At 43.9% G+C, this 22,441-nt stretch overlaps 1 protein-coding gene across 2 annotated transcripts in view; it reads left to right on the top strand.

Annotated features, from left to right (window-relative positions):
* The window catches only part of LOC116806641 (zinc finger RNA-binding protein), a 64,215-nt gene that overhangs the window by 35,433 nt on the left and 6,341 nt on the right, over nt 1-22,441 (top strand). For both annotated transcript variants that reach the window (XM_032744678.3, XM_032744677.3), the window contains exons 12-17: nt 6,924-7,086; nt 9,275-9,480; nt 9,726-9,876; nt 11,318-11,459; nt 17,595-17,692; nt 18,495-18,590. In XM_032744678.3, the coding sequence (XP_032600569.1) occupies nt 6,924-7,086; nt 9,275-9,480; nt 9,726-9,876; nt 11,318-11,459; nt 17,595-17,692; nt 18,495-18,590 (856 nt within the window). The remainder of the gene's footprint in view (nt 1-6,923; nt 7,087-9,274; nt 9,481-9,725; nt 9,877-11,317; nt 11,460-17,594; nt 17,693-18,494; nt 18,591-22,441) is intronic.

Consider the following 22,441-nt stretch of genomic DNA (forward strand, 5'->3'; position numbering starts at 1 on the left):
CAGGAGTTAGTTAGGTTCAGTTTGGTTTCGTTTAGGGTTAAAAAGGTAGCTTCTAGCATACGAAAGATTGGGTTTGGGTCTGACTCAGCCATGCGGCCTATCTGGGGGGTATCTGCAAGGCTGGTCGGGGTGTCAGTGGCTTTTGGGGTCAGGGTTTTGAGGTGGGTTGTGTTTTTCCCTCTCAGCACATTCCTGATAATTTTGTTGGTTCCCACTGGTCGAGGCGTTGGCGGCTGGAGCCTGATAATTCTCACATTCACCCACCTCCTCGGTCCTTTGAGGACCACCGTCCATGTTCTACCCGTGGCCCAGCTAGGGTGATCTGGCTGTAGGACAGTCATGTTATAACTTACGCATGCCCGTTGTCTAGGCTCTGCAGTGTGGTCTCCGCAGCCAAAGGGTGCCCAGGTGAACTGTAAGAATTTGTCGGGCTCCTGTGGTTGCCACCCGTCTGCCCATGGTCTGGCATCTGTAACAATGGTTTCGCAGCCCCAATACCCACAATGTCCCCACCCCGGGTAGTCACAGTACCTTTTCCCTGGGTTGGACGCTGGGCACCAGTAAGATATGTACATGAGTATGATGTGTGGGCTTGAGGGCCGTATTTTCGGTTGCCCTGGAAACAGATCGGCTATGTGGAATACGAAGGATGGAGCGTTTGCGGTGGTGACCTCTTTGAACACCTTGTCACTTGAGAGATGTTGCATGACCCATCTGAACGGCTGGTGAGGGTAGTGGCCTGGGTCGGCTTGCCCCCCGGCCACAAACCCCATCAGCAGGATTGCACAGAGACACTGTACATGTCTGGGTCTCACCGCCGTGGGACGCTCAGGCTCTGTCTGGTGGCTTGGTGGTCCGTTATCTCTCTCTGGAGCAGGGGTGTGTGTGTCGCAGGGACGGTCCACGAGCGTGTCCTGCGAACGAAAACTTACAGTTTTCCATTAGTTTCATTCTTAAGGTCAGGTTTGATCGACCTGAGTGGACACCACCTGATCTTGTCCTCCTTTTTAACTGCCGCGTACCCCCGTCCCGTAAGCACCAGTCTCCAGCCCCGTTCCCACTCGCCTAGCTCGTTTTTGACCATGACCTGTGGGCCCTCCTCTAGTGTCTGGGTGGCCCAGTGTTTTCGAATGGGACTGTTTGCTTCATCTCCCCTAGGAAATTGGTTCAGTGCTAGCAGCGCGGTTGCTAGCATGCGTGTCTGGTCTCTTGAGGGGATGGAATTGGCAAAGCCCTCTGCCTTTGCCAATACTTCTAACTTGGCTTTTAGGGTCTGATTTGCTCGCTCGACAATGGCCTGTCCGGTGCTGTTATATGGGATTCCCTGCGCTAAGGTGATACCCCACACTGAGGCGAATTCCCGCACTGATTTGGAGATAAAATTGGAAGCATTGTCAGTTTTAATTTGCTTGGGGATACCAAGCCATGCCATAACTGTCAGCCAGTGCTGGATCGTGGCCTTCGAGTTGGGTTTGAGATGCTGTGTCGCTATGATCACTCCGCTGTAGGTGTCCACTGTCACTGCAAGCCATGCTCGGGGCTTTAGCAGTTCGCAGAGGGTGAAGTCTGACTGCCAGATTTCTGACGCCTTGAGGCCCCTCGGGTTGACTCCACCGGTCCATAGGGGTGACTTCTGGCAGTGAGGGCAGGTGGCCACTACGTGTCTCGCGTCTGCTGTCGAGATCCCGCATCTCTTCGCCAGTGCTTTGGCCCCTATGTGGAGTGACTCGTGCAGCTGACGAGCTTCCTGCAGTGTCCACACTCTCTTCGCTGCGGCATCTGCTTTGTCGTTGCCAGTCTGGAAGAAGCCCTTGACTGGGTTATGGCTGTTGACGTGGATGACGGACACGGTGCCCTGGCGTGAGGAGAGTGCCTCTTCAAGCATGGAGGCCGTCGTGGATGTTGACACACCTGGTCTTGACATGGCTAGGCAGAGCTTTGCCACGAATATAGAGTCTGTCACGATGTTGAGGTGTTCGTCCTGGAAAAGTCCGCACGCCAAGACCACTGCTGCTGCTTCCAGCTGTTGCACTGACAGCGTGGGGTCACACGTTTTGACGCAATGCCATGTTTCTCCTGCCTGCCACACTGCTGCTGCGGTAGAAGTCATGGAGGAGGCGTCTGTAAAGACCGTTGGTCCTGGTTGCGGTCGGTCCATGACCTTCGGTGGCACATCTATGTCGACAATGGTCAGTAGCTGGGTCCAGGGTGGTTTGGTGGCGTAGGAAATTTCTCCTCCGAAGCCAGTGAGAGCGAGGGCTAGGTGCTCCGATATTGCAGTTGACTCCGTGGTCGGTCGCTTGCGGAAGGGGAGGTGGATCCTTGCCGGCTCGGTCCCCAGGTGTCTCAGGGCGAGTCTCCTGCCTTTCGTGATGAGGTTAGCAATGCACTCGACTCCTGGGGAGAATGCGTGAGTCGGTCTTCCGAGGACCACCCACTGGATCGGCTGGGATTTTTCGGAAGGTCCTTGGGCAAGTGCTCCCACTCCTCCCTTCTGCGTGAAGTGGACGTATAAGTCCAGTGGTACGCTCGGGTTCCATCTGGCAAGCAGGCTAGTGGACATCTGACGTTCGATGAAGTCGAGGGATTTCGTTGCTTGCGGCGCCAGCTCCTTGGGGTCCCACGGGTGTTTTCCTTTCAGGAGGTCATACAGGGGGTCCATGACCTCTGGGGGAACTAGGATGATGTTGCGGAGCCACTGCAGAGACCCCACGAGTCGCTGCATGTCGTGGAGGGTCTTGATGTCTCGGCGGACTTTTATCTTGGGTGGGGTCACGTAGGAGTTTGTGATCCCCACTCCCAGGAAGGTCACGCACGGTCCTCTCTTGATCTTCGTGTTCGCGATCTCGAAACTGTTGGCCTGGAGGGTTTCCGTGATCGTGGACACTAGGTGATCCACTTGGCCTGCCGATGGTGCGGCGACGAGGATGTCGTCCATGTACTGAATGATGGTCGCAGCAGGGTGGGAGTGTAGGACTGGCATCAGTGCCCTGTCCACGGTGATCTGGCATATGGTCGGGCTGTCCACAAGGCCTTGAGGTAGCACTTTCCATTGGAAGCGGAGGTTAGGTCGCTCGCCGTTCGGGAACACGATGGAGAAGGCGAACCGTTCTTTGTCCTCAGCATGCAGGGGTATTGAAAAGAAACAGTCTTTGATGTCCAGCACTGCGCACGGCTGCCCTTTGGGGATGGCTGAGTTCGCGGGCAGTAGTGTCTGAACTGGACCCATGGGCTGAATTGTCTTGTTCACTTCCCTCAGGTCGTGGACGAGGCGGTAGCCTTCTCCTGATCTCTTGGGGATGACAAACACAGGGGTGTTCCACGGGCTGGTGGAGGGTTCGATGTGGCCCTTTTGTAGCTCGCGGTCGACCAGTTCCAGCAAGGCTGTCATTCGAGGCTTTGACAGGGGCCACTGCTCAACCCATACGGGGTCTGGTGATTTCCAAGTCAGTTTGATTGGTAGCAGTGGGTGCACAGCAGTGGCCCTCATCATAAATTTGTAATCCTGACTCCTAGCATGGCGAGAACGTCCCTTCCTATCAGGGGTGGGGAGTTTTGCAAGATATAGGGGTGGATTGCTACTGTTTGTTCTGGTCCTTTCTTTGTATGGAGCGTTATAGCTACCAATTGGGTGCTTTTCCAAGCTCGGGACAACCCTCCCACCCCGTTCACTGGGGGGACTTCCTTGTACGGCCAGTGTCGGGGCCATAGGGCTTGGGGTAGGATTGTGCAGTCTGCTCCTGTGTCTGCCCAAAACTGAAGCCCTATTACATGGGGGTCCTGACTGTCATAAAGGCGGCATGTCCCCCAAATTTTCGGGGGTTCCTTCCCTATTTTTAGGGCCAGGGCCACCCAGGGGTTGTCCTGACCTGAGCTGCCCCCTGTTGGCCCTGTGGCACAGGTGCTGCTTGCGGTGGCGGTGGGTACGAAGGCGCCGCAGGCTGTGCCGTAATACCCGCTGGCAGGGGTATGAAGTTGGCTGCTTCCTGTGGGAGAATGGGGTACGAGGGCTCCCCGCCCCATTGGGGGTTGGCATGGATGGGCCGCCTCATATTCGCAGCGGGAGGAGGCTGGTTGCGGCCCGCGGGCCCCCTCCCCTTTCCGTTTCCCTGGAGCCGGGACCTGCATTCCCTAGCAAGATGTCCCTTCTTCCCGCAGCCCCAGCAGGATCCCCGCGGGCGTGTTTGGGGCGGAGGCGCTGCGGCAGGCCGCCATGCCGGCTGGGGGCAGCTCACCGCGATGTGACCCGCCTCCCCGCACTTGAAACACGCCATGGCATTGGTCAGGGTGTGGACGGCTGCCTGAATGGGCGTCAGGTGTTCTTCCCTAACTACGTGTCTGATCATGTCAGCCAGGCTAGCTCCGGCTGGCAGGGAGCGTAAGATATCCTTAGTAACAGAGTTGCACTGCTGGCGCAGGCAGTCGGCCACTACGGGGCCCCTTGCCTCTGCCGGCAGGGTGGAGGAGTCTATCGCTGCCTGCAGGCGATCTACGAACTGTGTGAAGCTTTCGCTCTCTGCCTGCCTCACGGTGGACCACGGTGCTGGCTTGGCCACGACTCGGGAGGCAGCGCGGATCGCCTCTCTAGCAGCCCGAGTGGTCGCTCTGACCTCCTCAGCCTGCATCTGTGCGGCTTGCTGTTGTGGCGTGATCATATCATCATGCTTTCCTATCAGTCTGGATAAGCTCGATCTGTGCAGGGGCCGCCGCGCGCCGGACGCCTGGGCTAGCTGCTTTCTACAATTATCTTCCCATTCCTGCCTAAAGACGATCATTCCCGCCCTGTCCAATATCATACGCCCTATCCGTTCGATATCAAAGGGAAGCAAGTCATCGTTGCTAAAAAGACCATCGATTAATGTAGTAACTATAGCCGAGTTGATCCCCTTTTCCGCAATGGCTTTGACAATTGACTGTATATCCTTTGGGTTTATCGGGGTATATACCCTTTGTTGGTTCCCTTCCGGACCGGTAAGCCGTACCGGGAAGGCTTGTATGGCGGCCGCCGGGGACCATTCAGCTCAAGCTATCTTTATTTTCCCCCAGTCAGTAAACTGGGCTGATTCGTATTGTAGTTGTTTTTCGGCGCGGCTTAGAGCTTTACTCGGCTTTGTTTCAAGCCGTGCCGGTTCCGTTTCGTCCGTATCGGAGCCATCGCTAGCCTCCGTCAGCTCCCCTGAGCTGGTAGAGCTGTTGCTGGTCTCCGAGCCGGAAGACGAGTGCCAGCGTACTTCCGGGGCTCCGTGCCGTTTTGTTCGGCCCCGAGCTCGCTCCTCCCCGTAGGGGTGGCGCCGCTCCCGCCCCCCCGGCTCGCCGCGCCTACCGCGGGGGGTGGTTTCTCCCTTATATGGTGGCAGCTTCGGATGGAGCCGCTGGTTGGTTCCGCGCTCCGTGCCGCTCTCCGCCCCCTTCTCCCGTGCGCGCGCATTCCCGAGGTCGCGCTCCCCCCGGGTGTTCGCGCCGGGACCGCCCGAGCCCCGCCCCTCTCCGCCGCTCCCGGCGCCATGTTCAAACGAGTAGGGGGGCGGCGTGGCGGCCCCGTCTTCCCAAGCCGCGGTTTCGGCGGCTCGGGCTTCTTTTAGCAGCCCTTGCCAGAAGCGCTCCGCGGGCTTTTGCGTCTCCGACATCGGATCGCGGGCGGGCGGCGGCGGCGGCTCGGAGGAATTTGCGGTCTCTCGGGGGGTTTGAGCGGTGGGGGGTTTCTGGGGATTTTCGGCGGCGGGGGTGTCGCGGGGGGTTCCTGCGGGGGGGGGGTGGGCTCTGATCTGGGGGAGCGGGTGTCGCGCTGAGCCCCCCCGGGTCCCTGCTGCCGAGCGAATCGCTCTCAGGGGCAGTCTGCGTCCCCGCCCCCACGCCGAGTTTAGGAGTAACTAATAAACACGTGCGCGCCGCGGTCCATGTCTCCTGCTCCTCTATCACTTTGCGTAGGGCTTTTTCTACTCTGCCCCACGCTTTAAGATTTCTGCCGCTGCCTGAGGATTTTGTGTCCTCGGCTAGCGCGGCAGTGCATTTGTCCCATATTTCCGGATGTAATACATCCACGGGGCGCTCGATTGCCCCTAGCTCAAGCAATCTCGCTACGGCAAGATGAAAATCCTTGAGCTTACACCCAATACCCCACTGCGAATAAATAGCACTCACGATCCTGGCCATTGCGTCCATGACGCCCGCGGATCCTGGGACGTCTCCCCTTACGCCTGGGTACGGTCCGACCGTCCCGGCCGCTGCTTCTGTCCAGGTGAATCCCGTCCACCGGGCAAATTTTTCCTTTTTTTTTTTCTTCTTTTGTCCCGGGTTTCGGCACCAGTATGTTGCCTTTATAAAAGACAACCAGAGACCTGGTTCAGGAACAGCACGGCAGCCTGCTCTCGGCCAGACTGCTCGGGCTAATCAACAGACGCAGACACCAATATGGCAGATGGTTGAAAAGCGTTTATTATCCTATCTCGTGAGTTTAAATAGCTTTTAGGGGTCTTTGCTACGTCAGAGGGGGGTTGGGGGTCTCAGGGGTTAGTGGGTAGTGGAAATTTACTAGGGCCGGTGTGGCTGCATTCCTCTGAGGCTTCTGGAGTTAATAGATAAGTGGGGAAGAGAGAGAGAGAGAGAGGGGGATGGGTCTATCTTTCCGTCACACCCCGAAATCTTCCGTTCGCCTGTCCCTTACCTACCACACATTATCTCTCAAGATTTGTTTTGTTTTGGGGTTTTTGTTCAATCTTTCTGAGGAATGGAGACTCACTAGATTTATTTGCTATGAATTCAGACCTGCTTTCAAAATAACCATTAATTTTAGGTATCCTCTGGAGTTCATTGGTATTTGTTCTTGATTACTAGAAATGAGTTAGTGAGAATATCCAAGAATTTATTTAGAGTGGTTGGAAATATTAACTGCTATATAAAGAGGACATTTTTATGCACTTCAGGCGCTATGAAGAGGACATGTACTGGAGGAGAATGGAGGAAGAGCAGCATCACTGGGATGACCGTCGCAGGATACCAGATGGAGGATATCCTCATGGTCCTCCAGGATCTTTAGGCCTGCTGGGAGTTAGACCAGGAATGCCTCCTCAGTCCCAAGGACCAGCCGTGAGTTTCTTAGCTTGAGGGGAAAAAAAGAAAAAATACTTACCAAGAGGCACAGTTAAGAACTATAAATTATTCAGTGCTACTTCAGTTGTCTCCAGAGTTTCTTAATAAAGGATATGGAAAAGTGAAGAAAAAATTATATACTAATGAAACTCTGTAATTGGACCCGTCTTTCAAAATAAACCCACTTATATGACAAAAGGATGCCTTGAAGACAAATATTGTTTCTTCTGAAATACAAGTCACTCTGGATTTGTGTACTACTTCTTATTTAATTGCATTATACTTTTATTTATCTAATTGTGGACAAATGTATGGATAAAAAGTGGTTGGATCATCAGTCCCAGAGGATAATGGTTTAGTGGTGGGCCATACTCTACCTAGAGGTCAGTAAACAAGTGCAGTGCTGCATGTGTTTATCCTGGGATTTGTCTCATTAGCGCCTCATCAGTGATCTGAAAGGTGATGGAGTGAGTGCACTGCTCATCAGGTTTGCAGCTGACATGAAACTTAATTGGTTGGAGTAGGGAGAACAGTTGATACCTTTGAGGGCAGGGCTGCCATCCAGCATGACCTAGGCAGATTGGAAGAATGGACCAACAGGAACTTTATAGAATTCTGCAAGGACAAATGCCTAATGCTACACTTGGGAGAGCCTAACCACTTGCACTGAAGGGCTGGGTAGCAGCCCTGCTGAAAGGCATCTGGGGTTCTTGGCAGATGGTAAGCTGAATGTGAATCAACCATGTGCCCTGGCAGAAAGCAAGGCTAATAGCATCCTTGGTGATATTAACAGGAGCATAACCAGTAGATAAAAGGACGTGATCCACTTTCATGAGATCCAAACTGCAATACTGCATTCAGTTTTGGACTTTCCAGTACAAGACAGATACTGATAAACTGTACCAGGTGTGGCTACTGGGATCAGGGGTCTGGAGTGTGCCCTGTGAGGAGAGACTTGCGGGATCTGGGCCTGTTCAGCCTGGAGAAGAGAGCTTCAGTGGGATGTAATAGCCTTCTAATACCTGTGTGTTATAAAGACAATGGAGCCAGGCTCTTTACAGTGAGAGGGTGAGATATACCAGCTTAAGCTGAGACAAAAGGTGCAAACTGAATACAGGATTTTTTTTTTTTCTCCACACAGATGTTGTGAAGCTCCATCTTTGGCGGTTTTCAAGAACCAACTGGATGAAGCTCTGAGCAACATGATATAGTCTTATATCTGACCATGGTTTCCACAGGAGGCTGGACTAGAGGACCTCTTGAGGTCTCTTTCAATTTGAATTCTTCTGTGATTCTATGAAAGCAATCATGGATACTTTGTTTTGCGGCAGTATGCAAGTATTTCCCAGTTAACAGAAAGACAATATATATTTATGTTGGGGAGGTACTTTTGATCCTGGGATTTCCCAATTTGGTTTTTTTTAATGCATCTCATGTTTTTTACAGATATGATTGATTGTGTTCAGTGTAAGTTATTAAGGATACTTCTGTTCATGTTTCCTTACATCTCAATAATTTGAGGTTTGAATATTCTGTTGTTTAGCCACATTTGGTTTTTGGTCACACATCACCTGTGAACTTGAAAGTATATAATAGAATTATAGAATAGTTTGGGTTGGAATGGACCTTAAAGATCACCTATTTCCAACCCCCTACCATGGTCAGGGACACCTTCCACTAGACCAGGTTGCTCAGAGCCACATCCAACCTGTGCTTGAACACTTCCAGGGATGATGCATTCACAACTTCTCTGGACAACCTGTTCCAGGGCCTCACCACCCTCACAGTAAAGAATTTATTCCTAATATCTAATGTAAACCTATTCTCTTTCAGTTTAAAGCCCTTGTCCTTTCACTACATGCCCTTGTAAAAAGTTCCTCTCCAGCTCTCTTGTAGGCCCCCTTTAGGTACTGGAAGGTGCTCTAAGATCTCCCTAGAGCCTTTACTTCTCCAGGCTGAACAGCCCCAGTTTTCTTAGCCTGTCTTCCTAGGAGAGGTGCTCCAGCCCTGTGATCATCTTGGTGGCCTCCTCTGGATTTGCTCCAGTAGGTCCACATCCTTCTTATGTTGGGATTGCCAGAGCTGGATGCAGTACTCCACGTGGGGCCTCATGAGAGCAGAACAGTCACCTGCCTTGACCTGTTGTGTACTCAAATTTCAGAAATGTGCTTTTTCACCTGTTTAGCCTCTACGCCGCCCTGACTCCTCTGATGACCGCTATGTGATGACCAAACATGCAGCTATATATCCAACAGAGGAGGAACTTCAAGCAGTCCAAAAAATTGTCTCTATTACTGAGCGTGCTTTGAAACTTGTGTCTGACAATATGACTGACCATGAAAAAAGCAAGAGCAAAGAGGGAGATGACAAAAAAGACAGCAGTAAAGACAGGTATTTTTTTTCCTTATTATATTTTAAGAATTTTATTACTTCTTTCTGAAGCCATTTTATGTTTTTCCTTGTACTGTTATCAGTGCTTTCAGGAATTCTGTTCCGTTTGGATTTTAATATGGCATATGTCACTGTGGCCTCAAGGGTATATGGAATGCTGCTATTTTATTTATTCTTTCTATCTTCATATTTAGTTTTATGATTTTTATAGTATTTTAAATGCAGCTTTTAACTATAATTCACAGAGCTTTGAAAGGAGTTTTACGGGTGGGCGTTTTGGCTAAAGGTTTGTTACTCCGTGGAGACCGAAATGTCAATCTTGTTTTGTTATGTGCTGAGAAGCCTTCAAAGATGTTACTTGGTTTTATTGCTGAAAGTCTTCCCAAACAACTTGCAGTAAGTAATATTTAGATTTTTGGATCTGAATTTTGGTAAAAATACTGTAAAAGTCTGTCCTCAAGTTAAATGTCTGTAGGGCTGACTGTGCTGCATTTCATAGCTCAGGTACAGTTTCTTTTCATTTTCTGACTGTGTCTGAATTCAGGGACTATGCTGCGTGTTTTGCTTTCTGTATATTAAATCCATAAAAGTGTCTAGGCGCTTATGCTAGCAGTGTAGTTTCAATCATCATTTAATAGATTTCCTTCAACTGGGAAATAGAAATGAGCAGAAGAAAGACTATTATCCAGTTACCAGCAGTGATAGATGTAATTTGTGTGGTGTTACAGGAAGTTTGCACTGCCTGAAGGTCAAAGTTCTTCATTAATGCCAGTCTCTTTGTACTTGTCTTGTTTCCAGTTTGTATGTGTCAGTGCTTTGTAGTCCCAGAAGTAGTTAACTAAGTCTTGTATGTGTTTTTTTTAAATTTGGCACAAAAAAAAAAAGTACATGTAGTCTTAAACCATTCAGCAAAATTCATATAAACCATTTGCTGTATTTCTACAATAAATGAAAGTACAGAATAAAGTTTTTAGCTTGAGTACTCTCTACTGAACAAAGCCTGTCTACTATTGTTATAGGATGCTTTTCACAGCATTAGTACTTCAATGCAGTCTGGTAAAATGCTCAACAGATTCAGTGACATGGTAGAAGCATTAGCAGGATCAGATTAATTAGAAAATAATCCTGGGTTTGATCTTGTTTGAAATAACAGAAGAAAACTTTTAAACTGTGCATCTTGGACTGGCTTTGTGGAGAATTCACTTGTCCCTCTAGTTTGTGGAATAAGGTGATAGAGGTGCCTACAACTTTATTTTGGGGGTATTTAGAGTTATTAAATCTAGTCACAAGAAGCAATTCTGAGTAACCACCTTGTTACTCTTACTATTTTTTCCCCCGGTGTTAATCTTGTCCTTTGCTCTCATCAGAGGATGTTGTGATAGCCAAGTCTAGAATGTGACTTGCAGTACTCATCTTGTAATTGCAGGCTTGAAGAACCACCTCTGCATCTTGGTGCTTTTTAAAGGCTCCTATGTTCCAATGAGAAAAACTTTCAACTGGCATTTAAAGTGGCACTGAGTCTTTTATTTGTCTCAAATGTTGTCAAGATTCTTGTTATGTAATTTACTTATCTATATGAATTTCACTTGGTTGTTTTTTTCGCGTTTGCATGCTTGGCAACTGCTGTGTGTTTTCATTAATTATTTGGAAACAGTATGCAAGTCCATATATATATGTATTAATTGTGTATACTGTTGTTTCTTTGAATACACAGGTATTTGCTTCATATAATTATATTGCATTTCTGCCTTTCTGTTAAAAAAGGCTGTGTTGAAATCCATTTTCTTCCCTTTTCTTGGCCACATGCTAATAGAAGTTTCTGTTTCTTGATATTTAGGTAATAAGTCCCGAGAAATATGATATCAAATGTGCAGTCCCAGAAGCAGCAATAATTTTAAATTCATGTGTGGAACCCAAAATGCAAGTTACAATCACACTGACATCTCCAGTCATTCGGGAGGAGAACATCAGGGATGGAGGTTGGGAAGTTGTTAAAGATGTTACTTCTATCTATTCTGCTTAAGATGACATGGAGGTCCTAGAAGGCAACATGCTGGCATAACTAATGTACTTGATCAAAACCTCGTTTTTCAACAAGCAGTCTCAGTAGAGAACAATTTCCTATAAAAAATGCTTATATGATGCATTTAATTTTTAAAAATTCTAACTTGAAGTCCAACCTCAGCTTTCTGGAAAAGGTACAAACTTGATTCTTTTTCCCCCCCTCTTATAAAATTACAGGTAAAACTAAGTATTTTATAACAAGTGGATATAAACTGCCTTTCTAATGCAGTCCTGCCCTAAAAGAAAGATCACATTTTCAAGTTTTATCTAGATCAGTATTACCATAATTTACATATTCCAAATAGCAGCACCACTTAAAATTTACTTTTATAGTATTTTTGATGGTAACAGTGCTTATAATTTTAAAAGATGATGTAATTTTTTTCCAGCACTCTGAGGTCGCTTTTTGGCCTGGAGTTATTTTTGAATATATTCAGGCTCCTGATATTGCAACCAGTTTTCTATCCAACTAGCAAACTCAGACTAGGAAAATAAGAAATGGCTTTGTCATTTCAGCTGCAGCAGAAAGTGAAGTTTGTAAATAAAATTACATTTCTGAAGTTTACAGTTTTTCTGGTGCCAGCAATGTTGCTTTATGGTCTGCTTTGTAATGCTTTCCAAGCTTTAAAAGCTTTTAAGCCAAGAAGCATGATTAATGTTTACAGTACATTGGTTCCTTTTGTTTATGGGTCAGATAAAATTAACTTTTGTTTCCTTTTAATCCTGTATTTTCATATTTGAAGAGATCACGGCAAACAGGGTTCTGGTGTTTGACAGTGAACTTATGTATAGCAAATCTGAGGCTGTCAACACTTCTATGCAGATTGAAAAAGAATTGTATGTATGTATACTTGTGCTCATGTATATATGTATTTATATCAGCCACTGAGACGTCTTAAATTTCATCTCATCATTACATGTCCTCTAAATTACTTGAGATTTTTATACTGCATTAGTAAATATTCTGTAGCTATGACTAATGCATTGTAAGCAAGCTGTGTTAATAAAGTCATCCTACATAATCAGAAAGAAAAATGTCAAGATACATTCTCTAGTTTGGATGACTTCTGAAGTCTTAAAGAGTGCTTTGTACATGATTTTTGAGCTTTACATATTATTCCTAGTTATAAAGTCTTTGTACATATACTGTCACACCCAACCAGTTTACTTGTTTTTTGAAAATCTTAAGTGTAACATGGCTTTTAATTTGTCTGTGCTGAATCAGACTTCATGTATTATTTAAGCTCGTAAAGAATGCTTTAAAATATTTGATTCTTAAATTAAATTAACCTTAAACACTATGTTTGTTTATTAACATACTGTGAAAAAGTGCAATACTGATCCTGCCACAATACTAAATTTCCATTTTCTGACCTAAAATTCTATGATGTAGACTAAAAAGAAAATTTCAAATTATTATGATCAAACCCTTAATTTATGCCACCTAAAGGAAACAAATCTGTGCTTTTGTCTGACCCACACTTGAGTTAAAATGAGTTTATTCACTGCTGGAGTAATGCCTCTAGGCAAGCAAAATCAAGTTAGATTTCTTTTCAAGGCACTGAGCAGTATAAAAAGTTCACTTCTGAAGCTAAAGCAAATAGAAGACTGAATTGCAAATTATTGCAGCAAAGGAGGCCTTATTATGAAGACTTCTGCTTTTTTTTGCTGCAGAGTAATAGTATGTGTTTGGTTTTTTTCTTACTGCAGCTCCTCATGCTCTGTGTTTTACAATGATTTAAAGTTTGTTTTTTTTTTTTAGCCTGCAGTTTGAGTAAAGATGAGACTGAGACTTGCATGAGAAATAGAAACATGTTTGATGTTTAATAATCCCATTACATGATAAAAGGCTAAAAAAACCCAAACCAAAACCAGTGTGAAATAAAATTGTTAACCACATAGCTACTGTTCCTTACAGTATTGTGCATTGACAGTTTACCAAATTGGATATATTCAAAGGGCTCTAACCCAGCTGTGGAGTCTTTCCTTCAGCAAAGTGTACATATTTATAAAAGCATGTCTATATATGCGTGTGTCTTTATTTTTTTTATCCTTAGCTTACAGCCCCAGTCCTAAGCTTTCTAGCAAAGCATCTTGAGTCCTGTCAGGGGTTGCTACCAAGACATCGGAAGGATTTTTGACCAAGGTTTTCTAAAGCTCAGTGTCACACCTGCCATACTTTACAAAGGAGGGGTTTGGGCGCATAGTCCTAGGACCTACTGTTACTTTAGGTTTTTTTCTTTTTGTCTTTGTCTCTATCCTAGAATTAAGCAGTGTTCACACTAGTTTTCAAATAGTTGACTGGGTAAAATGTATTCTGTGTCATAAAACTTAGTAAAATTGATACACCTGTTAACTTTTAATGACAAAGTAGTGTGGACACAGCACGTCTAACTGGAGATTAACCCCTTATATTTAGGGTATTAATAAATTATGTTATATAGGGTAAGAATTTGTGCTTGTGTTTTGTAAATTAATTCAACTTTTTTTGTCTTAGCTCAACAGGGTGGTAGGTTAGGCATCTGAATTTAGTTAAAGACTATTTAAGGGGTTAATCCTAAAATGTAAAACAGATGCAAAAATTCACAGATTAAGTATTACAAGAGTTTCCTTGATGCATTTTTTTCCAGTCAATATATTCTCAGTGCAATTAGGTGTCTTACAACTTCTTAGTCTTTTTAAGTTTCAGGGATATTCATATGATACCTAGTAGTAGCACATTTTAGATTGACATTTCCAACACTGTGTATGATTCTCTTCTGCACGCTTAAACTGTAATTCTTTTTAGTAAAATTGTTTTCCAAATTGAATTTTTTTGAGCTAGAAGTAATTGGAGTTTCAAATTATGTAGTGAATAACTGTGATTAAAGTTTGCACAGTATAATCTATTTGCATAGTAGCTTTAAAAGTCTGTAAAAAATGGACTGATTAGGCTACTGGACAGAAGAGACACATTTTTAATTTCTCAACCTTATTTTGCCTCTTATTTTCCTGCTGTGCATTTTCTTTAAATAAACTCCTTGTCTTTTTATATCCAAGTTTTACTTGTTTTGTCAATTATCTTACCTGGCACCCCTCTTGTATAGGTGTCGGTTTGATTTTTGTTTTGTTTTAAATGAAATGCCACTTTAAATGTCTTCATTTGCTGTGTAAATACCTTGTTGGTTCAGTTATTCTTCTTTCCACTTTAACATAGAGTCCATACGTTTAAACATCTGTTTGAGAAGATACCTATATTCTTAGCTTTGTTCTTATTTTGAAATCTTCCCCCTTTTAGCCCTGTGCAGAGCAATGGGACTATCCTATAAAAAATGCCCAAATCTGAATGGAGTACTTCAGATTTAAGTTTTGCAAAGTTATAGAACCATGTTCATTCATTGCTTTTTAGTTCTCTCTAAAGTATCCTACTATTTAAAGTATCCTACTATTTATTTTGCATTTGTGTATAAATAGGTGGTTTCTGGGCTGTCTCTCTGCAGCATCCCTACTTGCTGGCATGTTTCATGTGACTAAATATATAACTATGTATAACTATATTCTTGGAGTTACCTAACTTTATATCTTGCTGTAGTAAATTATATTCCATTCAGCCATCTCCTGTAAAATGAGTGCCATTGAGTGAAGGCTTTTTTTTTCATCTTGTCTGGTGTATCACCAGTTATGCTACCAGTATACTTTGTCACTAGTCACAATAGCCATTTTCATAATTAGAAAAACAAAATACTTTAAAAAGTGATCATTACATTATATCCTTACAATTTTTAAAGAAACTTGAAGGTACCATTTCGTATTGTTCAGTGGTTCCAGTTTCATTGATTTAAACCATTTCCAAAAGGGCCTTGTGGTCTTTTCCATTTTGGTAACAAAGCAATCTGCTTTGTAATTAATAATTTTCTGAACATTTGAATATAAAAGATCTACCATATTTTAGAATAATAGAATAATTTAGGTTGGAAAAGCCCTTCAAGATTATCAACTCCAACTGTTAACCTAACGCTGCCAAGTCCACTGCATCTACAGTGCCACATCTATACTTCTTTTAAATCCCTTCAGGGATGGTGACTCACCCACTTCCCTGGGTAGCTTCTTCCAATGCTTGGTGACCCTTTCCTTGAAGAAATTTTTCCTAATATCCAATCTAAACCTCCCCTGGCACAACTTGAGGCCATTTCCTTCTGTCCTATTGTTTGTTACTTGGGAAAAGAGACCAACAACCACCTTGCTACAACCTCCTTTCAGGTAGTTATAGAGAGTGATAAGGTCCCTCCCGAGCCTCCTTTTCTCTAGGATAAACACCTCCAGCTCCCTCAGCCACTCCTCATAAGACTTATGCTCTAGACCTTTCACTATCTTCATTGTCCTTCTCTATACACACTCCAGCACCTCAGTGTCTGTCTTATTTTGAGGGGCCCAAAACTGAACACAGGATTTGAGGTGTGGCCTCACCAGTGCCAAGTAGAGCAGGACAGTCACTTCCCTTGTCCTGCTGGCCACACTATTGCTGATGCAATTCAGGATGTCATTTGCCTTCTTGGCCACCTGGGCACATGCCGGCTCATGTTCAACCACTATCAACCATTGCCCCCAGGTCCTTTTCTGCCAAGCAGCTTTCCAGCCAATTCTCCCCCAAGCCTGTAGTGCTGCATGGGGTTGTTGTGACCCAAGTGCAGGACCTGGCACTTGGACTTGTTGAACCTCATACCATTGGCCTCAGCCCATCAATCCAGCCTGTCCAGAGTCCTCTGCAGAGCCTTCCTACCCTCGAGCAGATCAACACTCCCACCCAACTTGGTGTCATCTGCAAACTTACTGAGAGTGCACTCAATCCCCTCATCCACATCATTGATAAAGATATTAAACAGGACTGACACCAGTACTGAGCCTTGGGGACCCCACTAGTGACTGACCACCAGCTGGATGTAACTCCATTCCCCACCACTCTGGGCCTGGTTGTCCAGACAGGTTTTTACTCAAGAATATGTACACCTGTCTGAGCCATGAGCAGCCAGTTTCTCCAGGAGAATGCTGTGGGAAATGCTGTCAAAGGCAATTTAGGTAGACAAGATCCCCAGCCTTTCCCTCATCCACTAAGTGGGTCACCCTGTCATAGAGGGAGATAAGGTCATTTAAGTAGGGCCTGCCTTTCCTAAACTCATGCTGGCTTGGCCTGATCCCCCGGTTGTCCTGTATGTGCCACATGATGACACCCAAGATGATCTGCTCCATGACATTCTCTGGTACCAAGGTCAGGCTGACAGGCCTGTAGTTCCCCAGATTTTCCTTTTGGCCCTTCTTTCAGATAGTCTGCTTTGTTTTTTTCTTTTTTGGCTTTTCTTTTTCTTGCTGAATCATAAGTAAAGCAATCCCTATTCAGATCCTTCCTTGCATCCTGAATGTTATTGAAGCACATATATTATGGATTGAGGAATTTATATGAGTAAGAGAGGATATTAAAAAGTAATTGAACTCTTAAAACTGAAGAGATTTCACATTCCTTTAGTCAGTTTTTTAAAATGCATAATTTCCATTTCAAGTTTAAGGTATGATAAAAATAACATTACAAAATATCTAGTGCTTTTAAGTGGATTTTTAAAAATATACTTAGCTTTTCTTAAAAAGAGTAGGTCCCAAATAGCATGTGACCATGAAAATTTTCATGAAACTGTGTGAATATTTCTACTTTCTTAAAGTGTATTTTTAGTGTTACTTCTGTCTTGTGGTCTCCGTGCTGGTGTACTGTGTCCAACCATTCTTCCTTTGCTATTTAATTTTAGGGCATATATGTTTTTACAGTGTTAGCTTAAAGAAAGAAATACTATGTATTGCATAATCTGCAATGCATTTGAAAATAACGTGACAGCTGAAGTTTAATATGATTCTACAATCTTCATACTGGGTTAATGCCCTAATACCAATTGAATGATTTTTATTGAACAATTGCATTTGTTGTTCATGGGTTCAAGCTTTAAATGGCATGTGTGACATTGAAGCTACTTTAAATGGTCAAACACCCATTCCTCACTGCATTTTGCCAATTCAATCCATTTTAGATGTAACCTCGGGTATGGTGAAAGACCCACCGGACGTCTTGGACAGGCAAAAATGCCTTGATGCTCTGGCTGCTCTACGCCACGCTAAGTGGTTCCAGGTTCGGAACATAATTTTATTTTCTTCTTGTAGCCTTATGAGAGATTAGTTCAGTTGAAATATAAATGTTTAACTGTGTGAAAGCACTCAGTGTTGTTCATGATAATAATACTTAATATTTTTCTGGCCCCTGAATTTAAGTGTAGAAGGTTGAGTAGGGAGGAACTGCTCTATGCAGTTATTGTTCATTTGACCTTTTTTTTTTCTTTTTCTGGTCATCGAGAAAGCAATGTTGAAAGCTTAACTCACTTGGGGTGATCATATGTTGTATATTTGTTATGTGTTCCATAAGGCTGCAGAGTAACTTTGCTTCAAATAATGGAATATGCGTTTAAAGCTTTGTGTTTAGATTTAAGACTTTTTTCCTATTTCTTTAAGTGTAGGGAACGAAAGGCAAGAAGCAACTGTTTGGTTTAGTGACTTTGCATTCTGGCAAAGGCACAATAAAGAAACCAAACAGATTTACTTCACCTTTCCGTCTCTATACCTATTTCTTAGACCTTTATTTTTATTTCTAATATAGAAAAATACTGTATTTATTGTTGCAGGTGAACATAGGTCAAAGTGTATAGGAGATCAAGAAAGGTTATTCTTGTATAACCTGTGCACTTTGACTTCTATCACCTTAAATTACTAACCCTGTATAAAATACTGCTGTAAATGGCAGCTCTTAGAATAAAGTTGTAGAATTATTTGTTTCGGTCTTGTATCTGAGCTTCCATTGAACAGCGGTGTTTTAGTCTTTACACAAGTCCTATTTGCTTTATATGCTGGGATTAATTTGATTTTGCATTGTTCTCAAGGCTAGAGCTAATGGTCTGCAGTCCTGTGTGGTTATCATACGTATTCTTCGTGACCTCTGTCAGCGGGTTCCAACTTGGTCTGATTTTCCAAGCTGGGTGAGTAATGTTCTTCTGGATGAGTTTTTAATGCACATTGAGATTTTTTTAATCCACTGCAAATAAAGCATGGGAGTGTGTTACTACAGTTTTAAAATTTGGGTTTTTAAAAGGAGTAATGTAGGGTTTTGCTTGAGGGGTTTGTTGGTTGGTTGGTTGGTTGGTTGATTTTTTGGTTTTCCCCAACAAATGATCCAGATTACCTCTAAAATTTTAATTTTCTGTGGTTTTGCCATGTGGAGCTGAAAATGTTTTTTCAAAAGGAATTTTCTTGTTTGGAATTCTTTGAGATTAGCATTCTTATTCTATATTTTAGCATTTTTTCCTTTATTCTGTATCAAAGAATCTATTTTTTTCTTACAGCCTACTCTGAATTGTTTAGAATTTACTGAAACTGATAGAAAATAATGTCACCTGTGCCCACATAGCTCTGTGATAACAGAAAAGCTGCTTGAAAGAATAATTCAAAGCAATTCCTGCAATCATTAATATATTGTTTCTGTAAGATGAAATACCACAGTACTAGTCTGTGGATGCGTAGCCATTGGCATTTTAATCAGTGTCACTTAGACACAGCTCTCTAGGTTGTAACTGGTTACCTATCTCAATTCTTGCAGCTGAATGGTTTTGGAGCATTCTTTTACACTGACTATCTTAAATGATGCTCTCCAGGAGTGCAACTTGTGTTCCAAATATTAATAAATGTTCAATCTGTGGACTGCACAAAGTTAGTCTGAACCAAAATCTCTGAAGCGTATATATGTGGAGGTAAATTCAACTTTGACTTTTTTGTTTCATAGACGAAATCCTGTTGCACTGTGCTGCTTCCTAATGTAGACTTTTCAGTTTTGGCAGGAAGAGTGCTAACATTGTCGAGACAGTTATAATAGTTGTCATTGTTGCAATGAGAAATGTTTTACAATTGTAATAAGCTTGCTGACCAGAAAAAATGTGGAGCAATTTGTAATTTCTATAGTTTCCCCCCTCCACGCAGCCCCCTCTAGGATCCGACCAGCTCAGAGATATGGGGCTGTGAGGGGAGGAAATACCAGGAGAGGGAAAAGTATTCAAAAGAGGCCCTTACCCCAGGGGTGTTGGAACAGCTCTGTTTATTCTGTGGTGTCCATGGAGAGCGGGGCAAAAGAGAAAGAGCAGGAAGTTTCAGGGGTCTATATAGGTTTTGGACAGGGTGGGCTCTCCTGGCTCCCTGTCAACCCCGTTGGGGCAGGAAGGAGGATCCAGGGGTTATCATGATCAGAGCCACAGAGGCCCTAGGAAAGGGGGGACAAAAGGGTGTTCAGGAGCTCACTGTAACAGCAATTATTTCTGCTTTTTAAAATACTTAAAGTAAAAAAAAATATCCAGTTTCTGTGCTATACTTCATGAAAGATATACTGTACAAATATAGTTTAACAGAAGCTCAGAAGTATGTAAATACCCTCAATATTACTGACTAAGTAGCCAAAGAATAAACCCTGGCATACTTTTAGAAATGTCTCCTTTAAAATATTGCAACACACAGCAGGCACATAGATGAAGAACAAGGAATGTTGTTTCTTATTTCTCATAATATCTGTTCTAAGGCGCCGCCAGAAAGGAAGCGATGTGTCACAGAATCACGGAATGGGTAAAGTTGAAAGGGACCACAGTGGGTCATCTGGTTCAGCCTCCCTGCTCAAGCAGGGTCATCTCAGAGCACGTGGCACAGGACTGCATCCAGATGGATCTGGAATATCTCCAGTGAGGGAGACTACACAACCTCTCTGGGTAACCTGTTCCAGTGCATGGTCACTCACAGAATAAAGAAGTTCTTCCTTATATTCAGGTGGAACTTCCTGTGCATCAATTTCTGCACATTACTTATTGTTCTCTTGGTGGGCATCACCGAGAAGAGCCTGGCTCTATCATCTGACACTCACCCTTTAGGTACTTATAGACATTGATGAGGTCCCCTATCAGTTGCCTCTTCTCAAGGCTGAACAGGCCCAGTTCCCTCAGCTTTTCCTCCTAAGAGAGATACTCTAGACCCTTGATCAACTTCATAGCCCTCTACTGGACCTGCTTCAGGAGCTCCATGTCTCTCTTGTACTGAGGAGCGCAGAACTGGACACAGCACTCCAGCACACCAGGGCTGAGCAGAAGGGCAGGATCAGCTCCCTCGATGTTCTGGCAACACTCTTCCCAATGCACCCCAGGATGCCATTGGCCTTCTTGGCCACAAGGGCACTACTGGTTCATGGACAACTTGTCCACCAGGACCGCCAGGTCCTTCTCCGCAGAGCTACTTTCCAGCAGGTCACCCCCAGCCTGTACTGGTGCCTGAGGTTATTCCTCCGCAGATGCAGGACCCTGGACTTGCCTTTGTTGAATTTCAAGCAGTTCCTCTCTGTTCATCTCTCCAACCTGTCCAAGTCCTTCTAAAGAGCAGCACAACACCCTGGGGTGTTGGCCACTCCTCCCAGCTTTGTGCCATCAGCAAACTTGCTGAGGAGGCATCTGCCCCTTTGTCCAAGTCATTGATGAACACATTAAACAATACTGGACACAGTATAGAACCTTGGGAAACACCACTAGTTACAGTCCTCCAACTAGACCCTGTGCCACTGATCACAACCCTCTTGGATCTGCTGTTCATCCAGTTCTCAATACACCTCACTGTCCACTCATTCAGTCCATACTTCCTGAAGTTTGCCTATGAGGATTTCATAAGAGATTTCAGGCCTAGGTGTGTCTCAGTTCTCTCTAAAAGTGCTTCCTGTCTTGCTCTTGTCTCCGAAAAATGGGAAATAAACTCTCCAACCAATTTGCTAGGTTAGAAAGCCAACATTACTTTATTAGCAGTGCTGGATACATGGGGGATTCTTCTCAAAGCATGCATGAGCAGCAACCTAACAGACCAGGTTATATTCCTGAAACTAATGCATATTCATCACATTTCCTGAATACGTGCATATATGCTAATTATTTCCATGGATTTGTTTGGATATGGTTCTAGATATTTTGATTAATCTTTTGTCTTTCAGAGTATCTCAAATATGTCATCAGGTCATAATGTACTTCACTTATGATTCTTTGCTCTGACACACAATCCTTGTTCTCAAAACTAAGGTATCAGCTAATACATATTAATCACTAATAGAAGTAAACAAGGAAGCATTAGCTGGCAGAAGACTTATTAGTCACAGATCTAGGGAGTTAACACAAGGCACAATCATCTCTGGTATTTGCATAAGCACTTTATGGTACAAAAGTAAACAACCACAAATACAAGGATAATACACTATTGTGCTAAAGTTAAAATAATGTTCCAACATTTGCCTCCAATGCTGCATAGACTTTTTATTAAAGAAATTGAACTTGTTCAGTGACACTCTTGGTACCCAATGCATTGCCAGTGCCACGAATCACCATTGAAGTCTGTGTATTCAGTTCTTTTGGCTTGTTGGCAAAGTCCTACTGACAAAAAAAAAAAAAAAAAAAAAAAGACATTTAAAATATATGTGATTTCTGACAGTTACAGATAAAATTTTTTAGATTGAAGAAATATATTTTTCTAGACACAGAACTTCTCCTGACCTGACCTGTATGCTAGAAGCCTGTTACAAGCCAGAGATGCCAGAGCTTTTCAGAAAGAGCCTAAGTAGTTTTAATAATAGAAAATATTAGGAAATCTAAACATACACATTAGTATCAGTCTCTTTATATACCTAGAAATAAAAACTAAATTAGAATAATTGTGTCAAGTTCCTACAAGTTAGAAGGAACCAATATTCAAGGTCGATTTATTTTTATTTATTTTCCAAACTTGAAATCTAGCCATTTGTGCACATAAACACTGGGGAATCATAATT

The sequence above is a fragment of the Taeniopygia guttata genome, chromosome W (assembly GCF_048771995.1).
Source record: "Taeniopygia guttata chromosome W, bTaeGut7.mat, whole genome shotgun sequence".
Lineage (NCBI taxonomy): Eukaryota > Metazoa > Chordata > Aves > Passeriformes > Estrildidae > Taeniopygia > Taeniopygia guttata.